The sequence below is a fragment of the Vombatus ursinus genome, unplaced genomic scaffold (genome assembly GCF_900497805.2).
Source record: "Vombatus ursinus unplaced genomic scaffold, bare-nosed wombat genome assembly UNPS02013931.1, whole genome shotgun sequence".
In the NCBI taxonomy this organism is placed as follows: Eukaryota; Metazoa; Chordata; class Mammalia; order Diprotodontia; family Vombatidae; genus Vombatus; species Vombatus ursinus.
Window position 1 is genome coordinate 2,195,078 of NW_020953709.1, and position 17,596 is coordinate 2,212,673.

General features: G+C 45.5%; 1 protein-coding gene across 2 annotated transcripts in view; it reads right to left on the reverse strand.

The window, feature by feature from the left end:
• Positions 1-17,199, reverse strand: part of MS4A13 (membrane spanning 4-domains A13) — a 30,524-nt gene extending 13,325 nt beyond the window's left edge. For both annotated transcript variants that reach the window (XM_027858895.1, XM_027858894.1), the window contains exons 1-3: positions 17,104-17,199; positions 2,527-2,642; positions 1,395-1,535 (exon numbers count right to left, since the gene is read on the reverse strand). In XM_027858895.1, coding sequence (XP_027714696.1) covers positions 1,395-1,535; positions 2,527-2,580 — 195 coding nt within the window. In that variant the 5' untranslated portion in view covers positions 2,581-2,642; positions 17,104-17,199. The remainder of the gene's footprint in view (positions 1-1,394; positions 1,536-2,526; positions 2,643-17,103) is intronic.
• Positions 17,200-17,596: the final 397 nt, after the last annotated feature.

Sequence of the window (17,596 nt, forward strand, 5' to 3'; positions counted from 1 at the left end):
TGCTTGCTAGTACCATTGGCTACGACCTAAGACAATGACTTTATGTAAACATGCCGCGATGCTGGCTGGTGTAAACTGTGCGCTCAGCTCTTATGCCCCTTCCCCAATCCGGCTTCCTCCTGCTTCTCTCCTGACAGCATCACTCCCCCTTCCAAGGTCTAGCTGAGGTGGCCTTGCCCTCTCCTGGTACCCGGTTTCCAGGTCTATCTTGGGCTCTTTGCCCGTGCTCTCGCTAGGCCTCTGCCTTCCTTTCAGAGCTCAGGCCAGTTGCTCCCTTGGAGCACGAGGTCTAGTAGAAAGAGGACTGGATCTGGAGCCTGAGGCCCAGGGTTTGAATGCCACCTGAGACTCTTACTGTCTGGGTGAGTCTCTTCACCCTTAAGCCTCAATGTCCCCATCTGTAAAATGAGGGATTGAAGCTGAAGGCCTGAGGTCCTTCCTACAGCTGCCTCAATGATCCTGTAGTCTCTGCAACTGGATTGTGTCCTCTCCTACCCCCACCCCACCCCCCGCCCCATTTACTGGGTATTGGAGTGTAAGCTCCTTGAGGACAGTCCTGCTTTGTTCTTGTCTTTGTGTCCTCAGAATTTAGCACAGTGCTGGGCACATGGCAGAGGCTTCATAAATGCTTGGTGAATGGAGTTCATTTCTGAACTCTACAAGGACGCTGTGAGGTAATGGGAAGAGCCTCAGATCTGCAGTCAGCGGAGAAAGCTGTGTTCAAATCCAGACTGAGTTTTATTAGCTGTGTGACCAAGGACAAATAACTCTCCCTCTCAGAGCTTCAGTTTCCTCACCTTCCTCTTTCACCTCGTCACTCTGCCCCAGCAGCTGAGCCCTCTGAAGAGGCTGTGGGGAAGCCGAGCATTGGTTCTGAAGACGATGTACGACGTACGTCATGGCCCCACAGAAGAGACAACTGGACCACCAATCTGGAGCTAGGAGGGCAACCGGAGCCTGGACAACCTTCTCATTTTATATCTGGGGAAACTGAGGCCCAGAGGGATGAAGGGACTGGCTTGAGACCACAAAGGAGTAAGCATCAGGGGCAGAATTTGAACCCAGGTCTTTGGATGTCATGTTTCACTGTACTGTGCTGCCTCCTTCCTTGCAGGCTTGAGTCATTTTGGCGGCTGAATACTGGGGGCTGTGTGCCATGTTTAAAAGAAGAGAAGAGCACCTACTATGTGCCAGGTACTGTGCTAAGCTCTCTACAAATAGTATCAGGACTGTTCTTTTGTGTGAAAATGGGCCCTTCCCCCTTCAGCCCTCTCCTTAAGTCATAGACACACCCTTAGTAAAGATCTCAAAATGTGAAAGTCTTCCTTTTCCTAACCACTATCCCATGGAAAAGGAAGGGGGGGGGGAGGAAGGGAGAAGTGTATTCTACTCACACTGATTGCCCATGATGGATACTGTACTCTATAGGTTATAGGATTATACATGCCAAAATATCCTTTATGCTGTTGGCTATAAAGGTCAAACAGGAAATACCACATTAACAAGTGGAAGGAGCTTGTCATGATCTGGACGGCCTGGGAGAAGAGAAGGTGGTCAGTATGGGCACAGAGTAAGGCATGGGCCATCTTTTGCGGAATCTTGGGTATCGTCCCAAGGGAGCAGAGAAGCTGGGTACTCCCACCACCCACTCACTGGGCTGGATGGCCATGGATGGCAAGAAGCAGCTGGAATTCATTGGAGGGAGACTGACCATAGAGGTATTAGAAAGGTTGTCCCACAGCAAGTGCTGGATTCTTACATAAGGACTTTGGTAAAGCTGATGACGCTACTGGTTATTCTCTATCCAGTCTGGCCTCCAGAAAAGCAGACTAGGACACAAAGCATCAAGCTCCCTCTAAAGGCTAAGGGAGGCTGTGCCTTTTGAGTTCCAGCACCAGACATAGCCCTAATACCCACCCACCCACCCACTCATGTATTTAACAATGAGTGGAATGCCTTCTGTGGGCTAAGGAGGAGGGAGTGTGCCCTACCAGTTAGCACCAGGCATAGTCTCATGTCTACCCTAGCACTTAAGGCTTGCTTCTCATTCTAAAAGAGGAATACATTTTTACTTCCAAAGTCTACTAATGGCTGGCTTGGATTTCCCTGTAAGGGAATGGGGAATAGACTGAGCTGAGGATGAATCAATCTCAGCATTTGCTAAGTCACTGGATAATTATTTGAAAGAACAGCATTACAGGTAAATAGGCAAACTTGGATGTGTGACGCCATTGTAAATCAAACTATCATCCTCTCATTGAGTTCTTCTGGTGTGAGGAGGAGCAGGGGTTGGAACCAGAGAGCTTGGGTTCAGACCTTGATTCTCCACACAGTTTCTGTGACATCAGTTTTGGGTCTTAATGCTCAGACGCTGGGGCATCAGGTACAGTGAGCCACCTAGGAAGGGCAGACTTTGATGCTCCTTGGACAAAGTCTTTATCCTTTGGCCTCACCGAAGCTGCCCCACACCCTTGGACCCAAGCACCACCCATTTTAAATGGAGAGTCCACAGGAAGTCACACTCACCCCTAACACCAGGCTGTCCAAGAGAGAAAGGCTTTCTACAGGAAAGACAGGCATGTTCGTACCGAGCCTGGTGGGTCCTCCAAGCAAGTCCCGAGAACACCTCTATCATCCAGTGACTGAAAAACACCAATGTGCTTGGATCAGAAGAACATTAAGTGAGCTGCCCGTCCTTCCAGACTCAGAGGAGTGAGGTTACTCTTCCAGGACTCTTAGAGGCGGTAACTGGCAGACAGCAAGCAGCTCTAAGGAATACTGGGACAGAGTAAAAAGAAAACTGGATTTGGAATCAGACGACCCAGGTTTGAATCCTAAGGCTGCCTCTCTGGACCTCAGCCCCCTCATCTATAAAATGAGAGTGTTGGCCTCAATGCCCTTTAAAGTCACTTCCAGCTTTAAATCTATGATGCTATGAGTTGCTGCCCTATCAGGGCATCAGTTTCCCCATCTGTAAAATGAGGGAGTTGGACAAAATTATCTCTCATATTCCTTTTGGCTTTAAATTCATGCTCCTGAACTGTGTAGTCTTGATTTCAGTAGCACTAGAAAATGCTGTTAGTGTGCACATATTTTTACCATACGGGGAAATGACCCTCCCAGGAGACAAAGTTACAATGATCTGGGTTGTCTTATGGAAAAATTCTCAATGATATTTTATTTTAATTTATCAAGGGCAGCCAGGTACTCCTCACTTACCTTGGGCTTCTAATCCCTGTTACCCACGTTAGTTCTATCACTCTCCCTGGCAGAGGAAAAAAGCAAGATAACAATTAAGTAGCCCTGCCTTCCCCCATCTGCTCAATATCCTCATCTCATCCACCCCAAGCACAGGCCCTAACCTTTCCTTGATTCTTTTATTTCTCCTAATATTGCTACCTGCCTCCCATTTTATTATGCTTAGATTTTCTTGCCAGTCTCGGCTCATTTTGAGTTTTAGAATGACTGATCCTATCTTTACAAGACGATATCACACTTTCATATTCATCCTCTGCTTGCTTCTATCTTCTTTGCATTTCTTTTTAGAACAGTTTTTTGGGGATGTCAACGTCCAACTTTGCTGATCTCTTCATACAATCTCATTTTTTTCTTCTCATTTGAACTGTTTCACTTTTGCATCTTCAAAATTTCACTGTAGATTGTTTCCCATATTTCCTGAGATTTCCCTGTAGAATTTTAGTCAACAGGATTCTACCTATCCTTCCTCTGTACTTAAAACGTCATTTGCCCTCATCCAGAGTGCATGTCAGATTATGCTTGGATTGCCTCTCCTCTATCCATAAACTCTAGAAGGAAATGGTCACTTCCCTCAAGAATTTCCCTCCTTTCAATCCTGAGCAACCAGATCTTCCCTATTAGCTAGAATAAGATCCACAATAGAATTTCCCCTTGTTGGTTCCTCCACTTTTTGAAGGATTACATTATCATTAAGGCATGTCAAGAACTTATTAGCTGCTTTTGGGAGAAAGAGAGAGAGAGAGAGAGAGAGAGAGAGAGAGAGAGAGAGAGAGAGAGGCAGGCAGGTACACATACACACACTGAGAACTGTAACAGATGCTGGAATAACAGAAATCTTCCATCACAACTATATTTATTTGTGCCAGGCTTGTGATCTGCTTCTTAAACTCATCATCTATCTTCTCTTTCTGTCTAGATAGTCTGTAGTATACTCCAATGACAAAATGATTTGTTTCTCCCTCCGTTGACTTTTACTCAAATGATTTCCACCACGCATCCTTATTCCAGTTCCTGGACTTCCTCATGTGAACATGCCTTCTTAATATATAATGCTCCCCTCTCCCTGCCCCACCTTTTACTTTCCCTGAAAGTAGATACAGTATGATGTCTTGGAACCCTAGGAAGGCTTAGATCAAAAGACCAAAGATTTAGAGCTGGAAAGGACTTCAGAAGTCCTGGAGTCTAAAATTCTCATTTTACTAGAGAAAAATGAGTCTTGGAAAATTTGTGGCTTGCCCAAGGTCAAAGAGGGGGTAAGTACCAGAGTTTGGATTTGAACTCAAGATCCCTGATTCCAAACCCAGCACTCTTTCCACTGGACCATGCTTCGTCTGTCTCTTGAATAAAGTCTGCTCAACCAGAGCCAAATTCTAGTCATGAGTTTTATGCTACTAGGTCAACAACAGTTAGGGGCTGTGCTTTTAATTGCATTGGTACAGGGATCTCCTACATGAGGAAACTCCCTCTATCAATGCCAACTGATATCTTCTCTGAAACTTAATGTTAGAGAAGTTCCTGAAGAACCGAGAGATGACACGACTTGCCCAGCATCATACAGACTGTACGTGTCAGAGGTAAGACAACTTAGGTTTCAGGAACAACTGTTTGTCCCATCATGCTACCTCAGAGACCTCTAAGGAGAACCTAAGTGGCATGGAGGATAAAGCGCTGGACCTGGAGTCTGAAAGACCCGACTTAAAATAGCCTCTTGCTAGCGATATGACTCTGGGCAAGTCACTTAAACTCTTTGTCTCAGTTTCCCCATGTGTAAAAGTGGAGATAATAATAGCACCTATCTCTCAGGGTTGTTGTAAGATAAAATTATGCAATATTTATAAAGCACTTTGTAACACTTAAAATGCTATATAAATGCTAGCTATTTACTATAATAATTATTGTTGTTGTTACCGTTATTACCTAAGAGGTCAAATTTACCTCCTTGGGGTAGGACCTTTTGTTTCTCTTGCTTGTTGCCTAAACTTTCGGCATTTATGGCCAAAAGTTTTGCCACTGACTCCTGTCTTAGGTTTTGTCTTTTCTGAATTTCTGATATCCTAAGCGCTCTTCTTTTGTTGCAGCTACTCTCTGGAGTATCTAGCTTGCTGGACGGACACAGACATAGACGGACTTTTCCCTCTCCCACCCTTTTTAGTTCTGCACAACACTTTCAATGATTATATTCTTACCAGCCTCCAAAAGGTGCACCCCATCTCTGGCCAGGAATCTGGCACCCCTGTGTTTTAAATTGTGGTCTAGAAGTCCAAATCTCATTTCCTCAGCCAGCTGTTTACTTCCCCCGAACCTTTTTCTCTTCGTCTCCTTTCAGTGGACGGCTGTGAGGGAAACAAAACTTGTGCCTCTCTGGTCTTCAGTTTCTTGCTCAATTCTGTAATGTCTGGCAACATTTTTTGGTGCCTCCTAGCAGCATCATCAGTGCCCAGATGTGGGTTAATGTCATCTGTTTTGATGATTCTTGGGAGGGTCTCTCTTACGTGGTGGTTACATAGGGAAGACAATAGACTTCACTAGCTTCTTCAGTTCCTGTAGCAGGGATCACTCCTCCTCTTCTCGTCTTCCTTTGGCCCTTCATGGGTGATCTCTTACCTGATAGCTTCTGTGGCACTGCTAAGTCATTCTCTGGAGGGCAAGTGGCTTCCTCCTCCCTCCTCCATGTACCGCACCTAGCTCTCTCCTCTCCAGGGAGAGCCTAACATCTGTGTTTTAGCTTCAAAGTACAGAAGTGTCCCAGACTATTGTCCCAGAATCATCTCTTCCCTAAAGCAGTATTTTGGTCTTGACCCCTGTCTGTGGCTCAACTGAGGAAAATGTTTGCTGTTTGCCTACAAGGGTGAGGAGACAGCATCTAGCTAAGGCTGGTCAGTGCACACAGCTTCTCTGAGCTTACTGTATGGGGAAGAGACATGCTCATATCAGGCAATCTTTTCCCTTAGAAAACCCAGCCGGTGCCACCCTTCCCTTGCTCTACACAAGGGCTTCTTAACTTTTCTGTGTGCCTCGGACCCCTTTGGCATTCCAGGGACTAGGGACACTTCCTCAGAACCATATTTTAAGTGAACGCATAAAATAAATTATAAGTGTTTACAAAGGGTGCCAAAGGTTAGTGAAAACAAGGATGGACTACAGGTGAAGACCCCTGCTCTAGAAGCTCACCTTGGTGTCACTTATGTTTAAGTGGGTTGGTCTAATTAAATATACTGGCCCTGCTAACAGCCCTTCCCATTGGATTTAAAGCTACAGAACCTTTATTCAGATCCTGGACCTGCTACTTTCTAGCTGTGTGACCTTGGATGAGTCCCATCTTCTTGGCCTTGTTTCCTTCTATCTGCAAAATGAAGGGGCTGACTCTGATGACCTCTGAGGTCTCTTTCGGCTCTAAATCCCATTATAGCACCTCTTATGGGCTCACCCCCCTAACCCACACTTGCACTGGCAGGCTGGCTCATCAGATGGACACTTCGGGTTCAAGGTTAACATGGTATTTGGCTAACTTCCTGACACTGCAGCATATTAGCTTCTACCAATAAGCTTCGCATAAACAATAAGCCAGTAGACTCAATTAGCTCTCAGAAACGTTTTACTAAAATACTGCAGCAAAAACAGTGGTTACAAGTATTCTCTCCCAAACCTCAGGAGGCTCAGGCTCCCCATAAATATACAGATTCAGGGCAGGGGGAGGGGAGGGAAATCAGCATGAATTTAAAATACCATAGTAGTGAGGCACACACAAACATACATGGCTAAGGTAACTGACTGCCTCTATGTCCTTTCTTTTCCCAGAAAAGGGGAAGTTCATCTTGAGACAGGAGGTCAATGTTGGTAACAGATAAATCACTCTGCCAGGTTTGGTCGATGTAGGAAGATAGATCTTGGATGGACAGGTCAACCCACTAGACTCCCTGGACTCACTATCTGATGAGCAGCTGAAGTCTTTATCACCTGCAGCCTCTGACTCAGCTGGGGGCAACTGTGTTCTTTTCAAAGGGAGTGTTGAGTGTTCATGTCAACCAGAGTGTTTACTGGGCTCCTCCAGCAAAGGAAGCAACCCCTAGCCTAGGACTGGCAGAAGCCTTTCCTCAGATTCCTTTAGGGCCTTGGCTCTGAGGTCCAGCCTCTCCTATTCTGTAATTCTTCCTGGATCATAACATAACCCCCTTAGTTAGGACTCTCAAGCCTCACTTATGGTAATCACCAGTGGCATTTCCTAGATTTTCATTAGGGATCTTATGTGAGTAGTTGGGGTCTGGATCTAGAGGTAGTAGTCTGTGAGTGAGTGAGTGAGTGTGTGTGTGTGTGTGTGTGTGTGTGTGTGTGTGTGTGTGTATGAGAGACAGAGAGAAATAGAGAGAAACAGAGAGAGAGAGAGAGAGGAGAGAGAGGAGAGAGAGAGAAAGAGAAAGAAAGAGAGAGAGAGAGGAGAGACAGAGAAAGAGAGAAAGAGAGAGGAGAGAGAGAGAAGAGAAGAGAGAGAGAGAGAGAGAGAGAGAGACACCGTGTGTGTGAAGTTCATTGTCTTGGCTGGCCTTTATCAAAAACATCTTAGCTTACAGTGAAAGGCTTCTGCCTCACACTTCAAAAGCTCTCTTTGCCTCTCTGGGTCTTCAGTTCCATTCTACACGGGGCTCACAGTGAGTCTCCCCAGACATCTCTGACCAAGCCTTTGTAGCCAAAGTCCACAACATCAGAGTGATGCCATTCAGCTGTGAGGTGCCCCGAGGCCTGAACTAGGTAGGGACTTTTAGCTTTGCCATAACCACTAACAGGATGAACTCTGCCAATAAAATGCAAAGGACAGTCTAAGACATTAGAGCAGGTATGGGGAACCTGCAGCCTTGATGCCACGTACAGTCCTCGAGGTCCTTAGGTGCAGCCCTTTGGCTGAATCCAAACTTCACAGAACAAATGCTTTCACTTCCTTTCCATTCCATCCCTCCCACCCTAGCTGTCAAACTCATCTTCCTAAATGGCAGGTCTGACCATCACCTCCAGGACTCCAGATTCAATTCTCTGGCCCCTTCCTACTGTTTCCCCTCCACAAACTACTCGCTTCCTGGCTGTTCCTCCCGCAAGACGCTCCATTTCCATCTTCAGATGCTGAGCATCTCCCCTGGCTATCTGCGGTCTGGAAGTGTCTCTCTCCGCATCTAGGCCTTCTAGATCCCCTGGCTCCTTCAAGTCCCATCTTCTGCAAGAAGCCTTTTCCAAGCCTCCCTAATCTTAGTGATTTCCTGCTGAGAGAGAGTAGCCCCAATTTATCCCGACTAGATCTTGTTTGCATGTTGTATCCCCCATTAGACTGGTAGCTCCTTGAGGGCAGGGACTGTTTTTGCCTTTCTTTGTATCTCCAGCTCTTAGCACAGTGCCTAGCACACTGTAGGTCCTTAATCACTGCTGGCTGAATGACTGACCTATCCCATTTCTTTGCTTTTTAAAAAGTTTTCTCAGAACTTTGTGTTTTTATGTCGTAGTCATTTCTGAATCTATTCCCCCTCCCCCAGAGCCCATGATTCTTTCCTTGTAACAAAGACTTTAAAAGAAAACAACTGACTATGTATGTTAGCTTATGCAGCATTCCACACCCATAGTCCCCCACCCCTTTCTCCTCTCTTCTCTAGGACCTTATCTGATCATTATAAACTCACAGCATTCCACTTTTGTTTTTTCTTTTTTATATAGCATTGTGGTAATCCTTGCAGATGTCCCTTTCCTCACTCTGCCTCATGCTCTGTCGGTTTCCATATACCTTCCTAGGGGCATCTGGGTGGTGCAGTGGATAGAACACTGGCCCTGAAGTCAGGAGGACCTGAGTTCAAATCTGGCCTCAGACCAAACACTTGAACACTTACTGGCTGTGTGACCCTGGGCAAGTCACTTGACCCCAATGGCCTAAAAACAAAAACCACATACCTTCCTGTGACTTTCTGAATTCTTTATAGATGTCACTTCTTCAGATGCAGCATAGCTCATGACATCCATGACAACATGCACTTAGAACATTTGACTAAATATAAGATGGAACTGAACAGGAATGAAAGTAAAATTTCACACTTAGGACCAAAGAATCAACTTCACAAGGAGGTGGGAAGACTTGCTTAGAAAGCAGTTTTATCTGAAAAAAGACCTAGGTGGGAGTTTTAGGGGACTTCAAGATCAGTACAAGTCAGTAATGTGATGGTGACCAAAAAAGCAAATGTCACCTGGGGCTACATTACAAGAAGGCCAGTTTCCAGGAACAATCCCCTCTGTACTATGCTTCTGTCAGAACACATTTGGCACATGATGTTCAGTTATTAACTCTTCAGCTTCTGAAGGATCATGATATGCTGATATGCTAAGAAATATCAGAAAGCTGCTAGGATGGCAAAGGCTCTGGAGTCTACATCACATAAGGAAGGTTGAAGGAATGGGGGATGTTGAGCCTGTAGAAGGGAACTGGGGAGGACCATTATGGCTCCATTCAAGAATGTGAAAGGAGGTCCATGGAGGAGGGACACCAGAGGGTGGAACAGGGATCAAGGGGAGGAAGTTACAAAGAAGTCAGTTTGGACCTAAGTCAGGAAAAACTTCCCAACAGTTAGTCACCTAAGAGTGGAATGGTTTGCCTGAGGAGGAGGTGGGCTTTCCCTAAGCAGGGGCTGAATGTGATTCCAAAGACCCATTCTCCCAGAATACGGAGATCTCAAACCTTATGACTCGATGCTTCTACTTGTCAATGCTTTTCACAAGAAGTTAGAAGACTAGAGGTGGCATAGCATGGCATATTAGACATGAATCAGAAGAACTCTTAAGCCATGGCAAGGAGGGTGGTCCATGCTGGATTCCATCAATAATGAATGAGTAAGTAAACTGACGGGTGATTTAGAATTTGGAGAAGATGGAGTCAATCCTAATGTATATTTTGAAATTCTTGGAAACAATTATGGAGATGATCTTGGCAGTGATGTCCATAAGCTTGGCAGCTGGAATCCTGTCACGGATCTGAATGGTTCATTGACAGACAAAAAACTGGAGAATAACATGCGTGGGGTGGTTCTCCAAGAGGTGATGTTCTGGAAGAACCATTTGTGTTGGTGTCTGAAAATATCTTGGGTAAACCAAAGAAATAACAAGGTTTTCCCAATGATGTTCTAGATGCCTTATCTAATTATCTGGGCTTTAACCATGAAATTTATGTTGCACCAGATCACATGTATGGGAGTCCCCAAGAAGGCGGCACTTGGAATAGACCAGTTGGAGAATTAGTGTTTAAGAGAGCTGACATAGGAATTTCTATATTAACCATAACTCCAGATTGTGAAAATGTGGCAGGCTTTCTGTCTGTTACATGGACTACTCCGCACAGGGCTGAAAAGTCAGTGGATGTGTCTGCCTGCCTTGCTTCATCTGACTTCTTTTCATGGGCTTGCACTGCTGACACGTTACTCCTGGTGAGAATGCTGGTTTCTCTCTTAAATTGGTTCAACCTTCCATGATTACAAATGGGATCAATGACTTCTTCCACAATCTACAATTCAGTGTAGTTTGTGTATGGATCCTTTGTTGAGCAAGGTAAAGAGAAAAATAAGCACTGTTAACAACAAAAAAAGGTTGGATGGTTGATGTCAGACTAGGTGTCTGCTGAGCTTCCTTCCACCTCTGTCATTCTATACTTCTGTGGGATCTCTAGCCATTTCCCTATCCACGGCCCCCCAGTTTGATTCCATTTCTTTGCTCCCTGAAAAAGTGGCTCCCCCATTCTTGCTGTTGTTAGAACTATCTGTTTTCATTACTGGTTTTTCCTTTTGAAAAGATCATTTTGTGGGTCCAGAATTTCTTAAGTTTGCTTTTCATCTACTTTAAGAAGACACAGTGTTCCAAGGGTTTGGGTCAACAACATACATACTGTTGTGCACTCAGGTCTCTTCCTTCCTGCTGTGATTCATCCTTTCCTCTCCACTTGTGCATTCTTCAGGTTGTCTTTTTGGATTGTTCTGGCGCAAATAAGGCTTTATCAAGTCCATTCAGTTTATCTGCAGTTCCTGGAAATTCCTAAATATTGGCTATTCACTTCTCAGTTAATGGCGCTGATGGTAGCTTCTTCTTCATTAAATGATTCAAAATATATTAGTGAAGATGACAGAGTAAAGGCAGGTCTGAGTTGTCCCAGATCCCCTTCCAAACAAGTTTAAAATAATTCCTCAGAACAAATTCTGGAGCAGCAGAACCAACGAAAAAACAGGGTGCAACAATTTTCCAGCCCAATATAACTTAGAGGGTTGGCAGGAAAGGTCTGTTGCACCAGTGTGAGAGTGTAGGCTGTACTTTGGCAAGCCAACTGAAGGGCTTGGGGGTGACTGAATTGGTGAGGCACTCTCAGCCCACAGACAGGGAGGGGGTCGGACAACTGGTCAGAAGAAGATTACAGAGGACCCTTTGCTGGTGCTGGGGGTAGGACTCTGTCGCACTGCCCTGTATGAATCTGGGTCAAAGTCCTTGGTTGAAGTCCCAACCCAAGGAGGAGCACTAGTGCACTACTAAAGCATGTAGCCTCAGGGGAGCAGAGACCCTGGTCATAGTTCCAGAAAAGAGTGCTTGTGGTCACTCACAGACCCAAGCACAGGCCAGGAGAGCAGTGACTTCACATCTTCCTAGATCAACACCACCTTGGAAGAACTGAAAGCTTATAGACCCCCAGAACTAGTCCTGAAAACAGAAGCATAAAACAAACAAACAAAGAAAAAAAATCCCCCCAAACCAAAAAACTGAAGCTTAGGACAGTGCCCCCTCCACCTAAGGAGCACAGCCCAACTTTAAAATCAAGTTAAAAGCCAAGAAATAGGCTGGGAAAATGAGCAAACAACAACAACAACAAAAAGAATCAGACCATAGAAAGATACTACGGTGACAGGGAAAATCAAAACACAAGCTCAGAAGAAGACAACAAAGTCTAAACAGTTACATCCAAAGCCTTAAAGAAGAAAACGAACTGGTCACAGGCTCAAAAAATAATTCCCGGAAGAGCTCAAAAAAGATTTTAAAAATCAAATAAGAAACATAGAGGAAAAATTGGGAAAAGAAGTAAGAGTGATGCAAGAAAATAATGGAAAAAGAGTCAACAACTTGGTAAAGAAGGCACAAAAAATACTGAAAAAAATAACACCTTAAAAAAACAGACTAGGCAAACGGCAAAAAAGACACAAAAATCCCCTGAAAAAAGGACTCCTTAAAAAGCAGAATTGGCACAAAAATTCACTGAAGAAAGTAATTTCTTAAAAATTAAATTTGGGCAAGTGAAAGCTAATGACTCCATGAGACATCAAGAAAAAAAATCAAACAAAATCAAAAAAACGAAAAAATAGAAGAAAATGTGAAATGTCTCACTGGAAAAACAACTGACCTAGAAAATAGATTGAGGTGAGATATTTTAAGCATTATTGGTCCACCTAAAAGCCATAATTAAAAAAAAGTCTAGACATCATATTTCAAGAAATTATCAAGTAAAACTGCCCTGCTATCCCAGAACCAGAAGGTAAAATAGAAATGGAAAAAAAAATCTACCAATTGCCTCCTGAAGGAGGTCACAAAATGAAAACTCCCAGGAATACAGCCAAATTACAGAGCTTCCAGGTCAAGGAAAAAATATTGCAAACAGCCAGAAAGAAACAATTCAAATATTGTGCAGCTACAGTCAGGATAACACAAGATTTAGCTTCTATATTAAAGGATCAGAGGGCTTGGAATGTGATATTCCAGAGGACAAAAGAGCTAGGATTACAACCATGAATCACCTACCCAGCAAATCTGAGTATAATCTTTCAGGGGAAAAAATAGATATTTAATGAAATAGAGGACTTTCAAGCATTCCTGATGAAAAGACCAGAGCTGACAAGAAAATCTGACTTTCAAATACAGTACTCAAGAGAAGCATTAAAAGGTAAACAGGAAAAAGAAATCATAAGGGATTCGGTAAGGTGAAACTGTTTACATTCTTGCATGGGAGGATGATACTTGTAACTCCAAGAACTTTGTCATTATTAGGGCAGTCAAAGGACATCTGTGTGAGTTGCCTATGATGGGATAATATCTGAAAAAATGAAATTAAGAGCTGAGAAAGAGGGATTCACTGGGAGAAGGAGAAAGGGAGAGGTGGAATGGGGTAAATTATCTCTCATAAAAGAGGCATGAAAGAGCTTTCACAGTGGAGCGGAAGACGGTGGCAGACAATGACTGAACCTTATTCTTACTGGAATTGGCTCAAAGGGGGAAAATATACACACTCAGTTGGGTATAGCAATCTTTCTTACCCTACAGGGAAGCAGGAGGGGAAGGGGATAAGAGGAGGAGGTACTGATAGAAGGGAGGGTAGACTGGGGCAACAGTGGTCAGAAGCAAAACACTTTTGAGGAAGGAGAGGGTGAAGGGAGAGAGAGAAACATAAATAGGGGGAGATGAGAAGAAGGGAAAAACACAGTAATCATAACTGAAAATTTTTTACAGCAAGTTTCCCTGATCAAGGCCTCATTTCTCAAATATATAGAGAACTGGGTCAAATTTATAGTAATACAAATCATTCTCCAGTTCATAACTGGTCAAAGTATGTGAACAGGCAGTTTTCAGATGAAGAAATCAAAGTTATCTATAGGATATTAAAAACGCTTTAACTCACTATTGATTAGAGAAATGTAAATTAAAACAACTCTAAGGTACCACTCAAGCTATCAGATTGGTTAATATGATGGAAAAGGAAAATGACAAATGTTAGAGAAGGGGATATGGGAAAAAAGGAACACTAATGCACTGTTGGTGGAGTTGCGAACTGATCCAACCATTCTAGAGAGCAATCTGGAACTATGCCCAAAAGGCTACAAAATCATGCATACTCTTTGACCCAGCAATACTACTACTAGGTCTGTATCCCAATGAGATTTAAAAAAAAAAAAAAAGGAAAAGGACTGATATGTACAAAAATACTTATAACAGCTCTTTTTGTGATAGCAAAGAATTGGAAATCAAGGGGATGCCCATCAATTGGGGATGAGCTGAACAAACTGTGGTATATATGGTATAGTACTATTGTGCTATAAGAAATGATGAGCAGGATACCTTCAGAAAAACCAAGGAAAACTTACACAAACTGATGCAAAGTGAAGGGAGCAGAACCAGGAGAACATTGTACATTAGTAACAGCAATATTGTATGATATTCAACTGTGAATAACTCAGCTATTATCAGCAATACAATGATCCAAGACAATTCCAAAGGATTCATAATGAAAACTGCTATCCACCTCCAGAGAAAGAACTGATGGAGTGTGAATGCAGGTCAAAATTTTCTTTATTTTTTTGTCTGTTCTGTTTCCTTTTGCAACATGGCTAATGTGGATATGTTTTGCATGATTGCACATGTATCACCTCTATCAAATTGATTGCTGTCTCAGAGAGGGGTCAGGGGAGAGAAGGAGGGAGAAAATTTGGAACTCAAACTTTTAAAAAACAAATCTTAAAAATTGTTTTTACATTTAATTAAAAAATATTAAAAACAAAAGATATTTATGGGATATGTTGCACAAAGTACTCTAGGGGATACAACAAAGTAACACAGTCCCTGCCCTCAAGAAGATCACGATCTAATTGGGGAGATAAAAGCCTAGGGGATAAAGAGAGAGGAAAGGTTAAAAAGGTTAAAAAGTTAAAAAGACCAGTGAAGCACAAGACGTATCTGAGTTTCGGGGGGAAGGAAAGCAATCAGGTAGATAATTAAATTAAATAGTTTCTTGTCCTAAAATGGAAAGGGCTGCTTTGGGAAGCAGCAAATTCCCTTCCTTGAGGACTTTAAAAACAGACTAGCTGAGCAGTGAGGTGGTGCAGTAGAGAGAGGCTGGGTCTGGAGTAAGGAAAACCTGAGTTCAAATCCAGCCTCAGACATTTACCAGCTGTGTAATCCTGGGCAAGTCACTTACCTTCTGTTTGTCTCAGTTTCCCCATCTGTAAAATGGGGATAATAATAGCACCTCCCTCCCAGGATTGTTGTGAGCATCAAATGAGATCATGTTTGTAAAGGACTTTGTAAACCATAAGGCGCTATGATTATGTAGTAGAAGAGACTAAATCAGGCCCTGGTTGGCCCAAATGACTCCTGCAAGTATGTAATATGTGGACAGTGGCCAAACAGGTGTCATAAACAATACCTGGTATGAGTTTTGAGAAGGAGAAGGGGCTCACTGGTCAGGAAAGGCTGAAGCTGGGCCTTGAAGAAGGGGTTGGGATACATGGAAAGGAAGAAAGAAGGCATTCTGTCCCAAGGGATCACACCACAGGCATGTGATCCCCACTAGGTAAAGCCTCAGGATAGAGAGTGGACCATCTCCTTTGGTTGAGGTATCAGGGAGGTCGAAGGACACTGACCATGACTTTGAATGTGGGGCTGAGCAGGGATGACTGGAGACAGTACTGGCCAGGGCAGACGACTGACAAGAAAACAAAAGGTCACAAAGGTGTGGAGACAACTCCAGGACCCAAGGTGAGCTCTGGCCTTCATTTCCAAAATTTCTTAAGGGAACTTTGCAGATTGAAACCAGCTGCCCAAACAAGGAAGTCAACAGAACCCAGAAGCTGTCTGGACCAGAAAACATTGGCTTTTGTTGTCATGTATAAAGACATGTAAGGGAGACACTGGTTTAGATCAAGCTCATTCATTCACCATTAGAGAGCAGAAGATTGTGAGTAATAGCCCGAAAAGGAGGCCAAAGAAAGCTGAACTAAGCCAAATTGCTCAAGAACATTTATAAATAAATCTTCAAGAATGGCACCAAATAAGAGGGGAAATGGAACAGGAAGTGGCAGCGCCCAACAGTGGAAAGAGCCCTGGCTCTGGGGTTAGAGGGATCTGGGTTCAAATTCTACCTCTGATTCTCATTACCTGGCTAAGTCTTTTTATCTCCCTGACCTCAGTCTCCTCAACTGTAACACGGGGGGAACTGGAGGACAAAGTCATCAAGGCATCTTCTGGCTCTCTACCTATGATCCTATGACCTGCCAACACCTCCACAGCATTCCACTCTTCTCCTGGACGACACTGAACCTCCTGCACTTGTAAGACAGCACCTCGGGCTTTATCGAGTGTCTACCCAACACAGAGGACCAGGCCTTAGCATTACCTCCTGTGAGCCTCACAACAAGCCTGGGAGGAAGGGGCTATCATGGCCCCCATCTGACAGATGAAGAAACTGAGGGAGCCTGGCTCTGACCCGCTGCTGCTGACGTCTGCGAGTGGGAATGTTCTTCCAGGAAGTGAAGTTGGGAAAAGCAGCTGGATTCCACTGGGCAGAAGATTCACGCTGAAAGCAAATTCATCTTAAAGGTACACAGGGCCCGACTTCAAAGAGGAGGCCATCCAAGAAGGAGAAAAAAATCATCGCCTCCCAAATAAAGAAATGCAATCACATCGGTCCGTGCGGACACGCCTGCGCGGCTCGGCCGCGCACCCGGGGGAAGCGGGGGGGGGGGGGGAAAAGGGGGCGGGGCACGCGCCCCCCCCAACAACCACGTGTTGCAGATCCCCGCTGGCCTCCCTCCCTTTCTTGGGGGGGGCCTCTGTCCGGGGTCACACGGGTCAAGGCGGGGTCAGGGGGTGGTCGGCACGGCGCGGGGGGTTGAGGGCTGCCCCCCTCCCCCAGACCTTCTAGGAGGACCCGACGCTGCCTCGCCCTGGGCCGTGGGGCGGCTCTGCAGGCCGGGGCTAGGCTCCCCGCGGTGGGGGCACCCCCAAGGCCGGCCTGCCCCCGAGGCCACTCCGAGGCCTACGCCCCCGGCCTCCTCCTTTCACCCATCACGGGCCGCTGGCGCTTACCTCGCCCGTTTTACAGGAGAGGAAACTGAGGCCCAGAGAGGAGGGGGCTTTGCCCACGGTTACCGGGTGTATGGGGGCACAGCCTCCACAGCGCTCTTCCCGTCACGCCAGCCAAGTTCCCCTGCCGCCCTCCCTCCTCGGGCAGCGGCCCCCGGCCCCCGCTGGCGCCCGGGGCTGACTAACCGCTGCGGTCCGTAGGGAGGCGCGCCGCTCTGCTCCGCAGGGGGCGCTCGCGAGCCCCCGAGTGCTCAGCTGCGCCTGCGCTCGCTGCGCGCGCAGCTCAGGGCCCCGTGCAGTCGGGGTGGGGGAACAGAGCGGGTTACGGGGAGGAGGGCCCGCGCGACCTCCTTCCGGAGCGTGCGCGCAGCCAGGGGACCGCAGCGGGGTCCGGTGAGGCGGCCACGTGCCACCCTCCCTGAGCATGCGCGCGAAGCCCAGGGCCACGTGCAGCCTGGGGTGACCAGACCTGCCCCAGCTGGTGAGGAGACTCTCA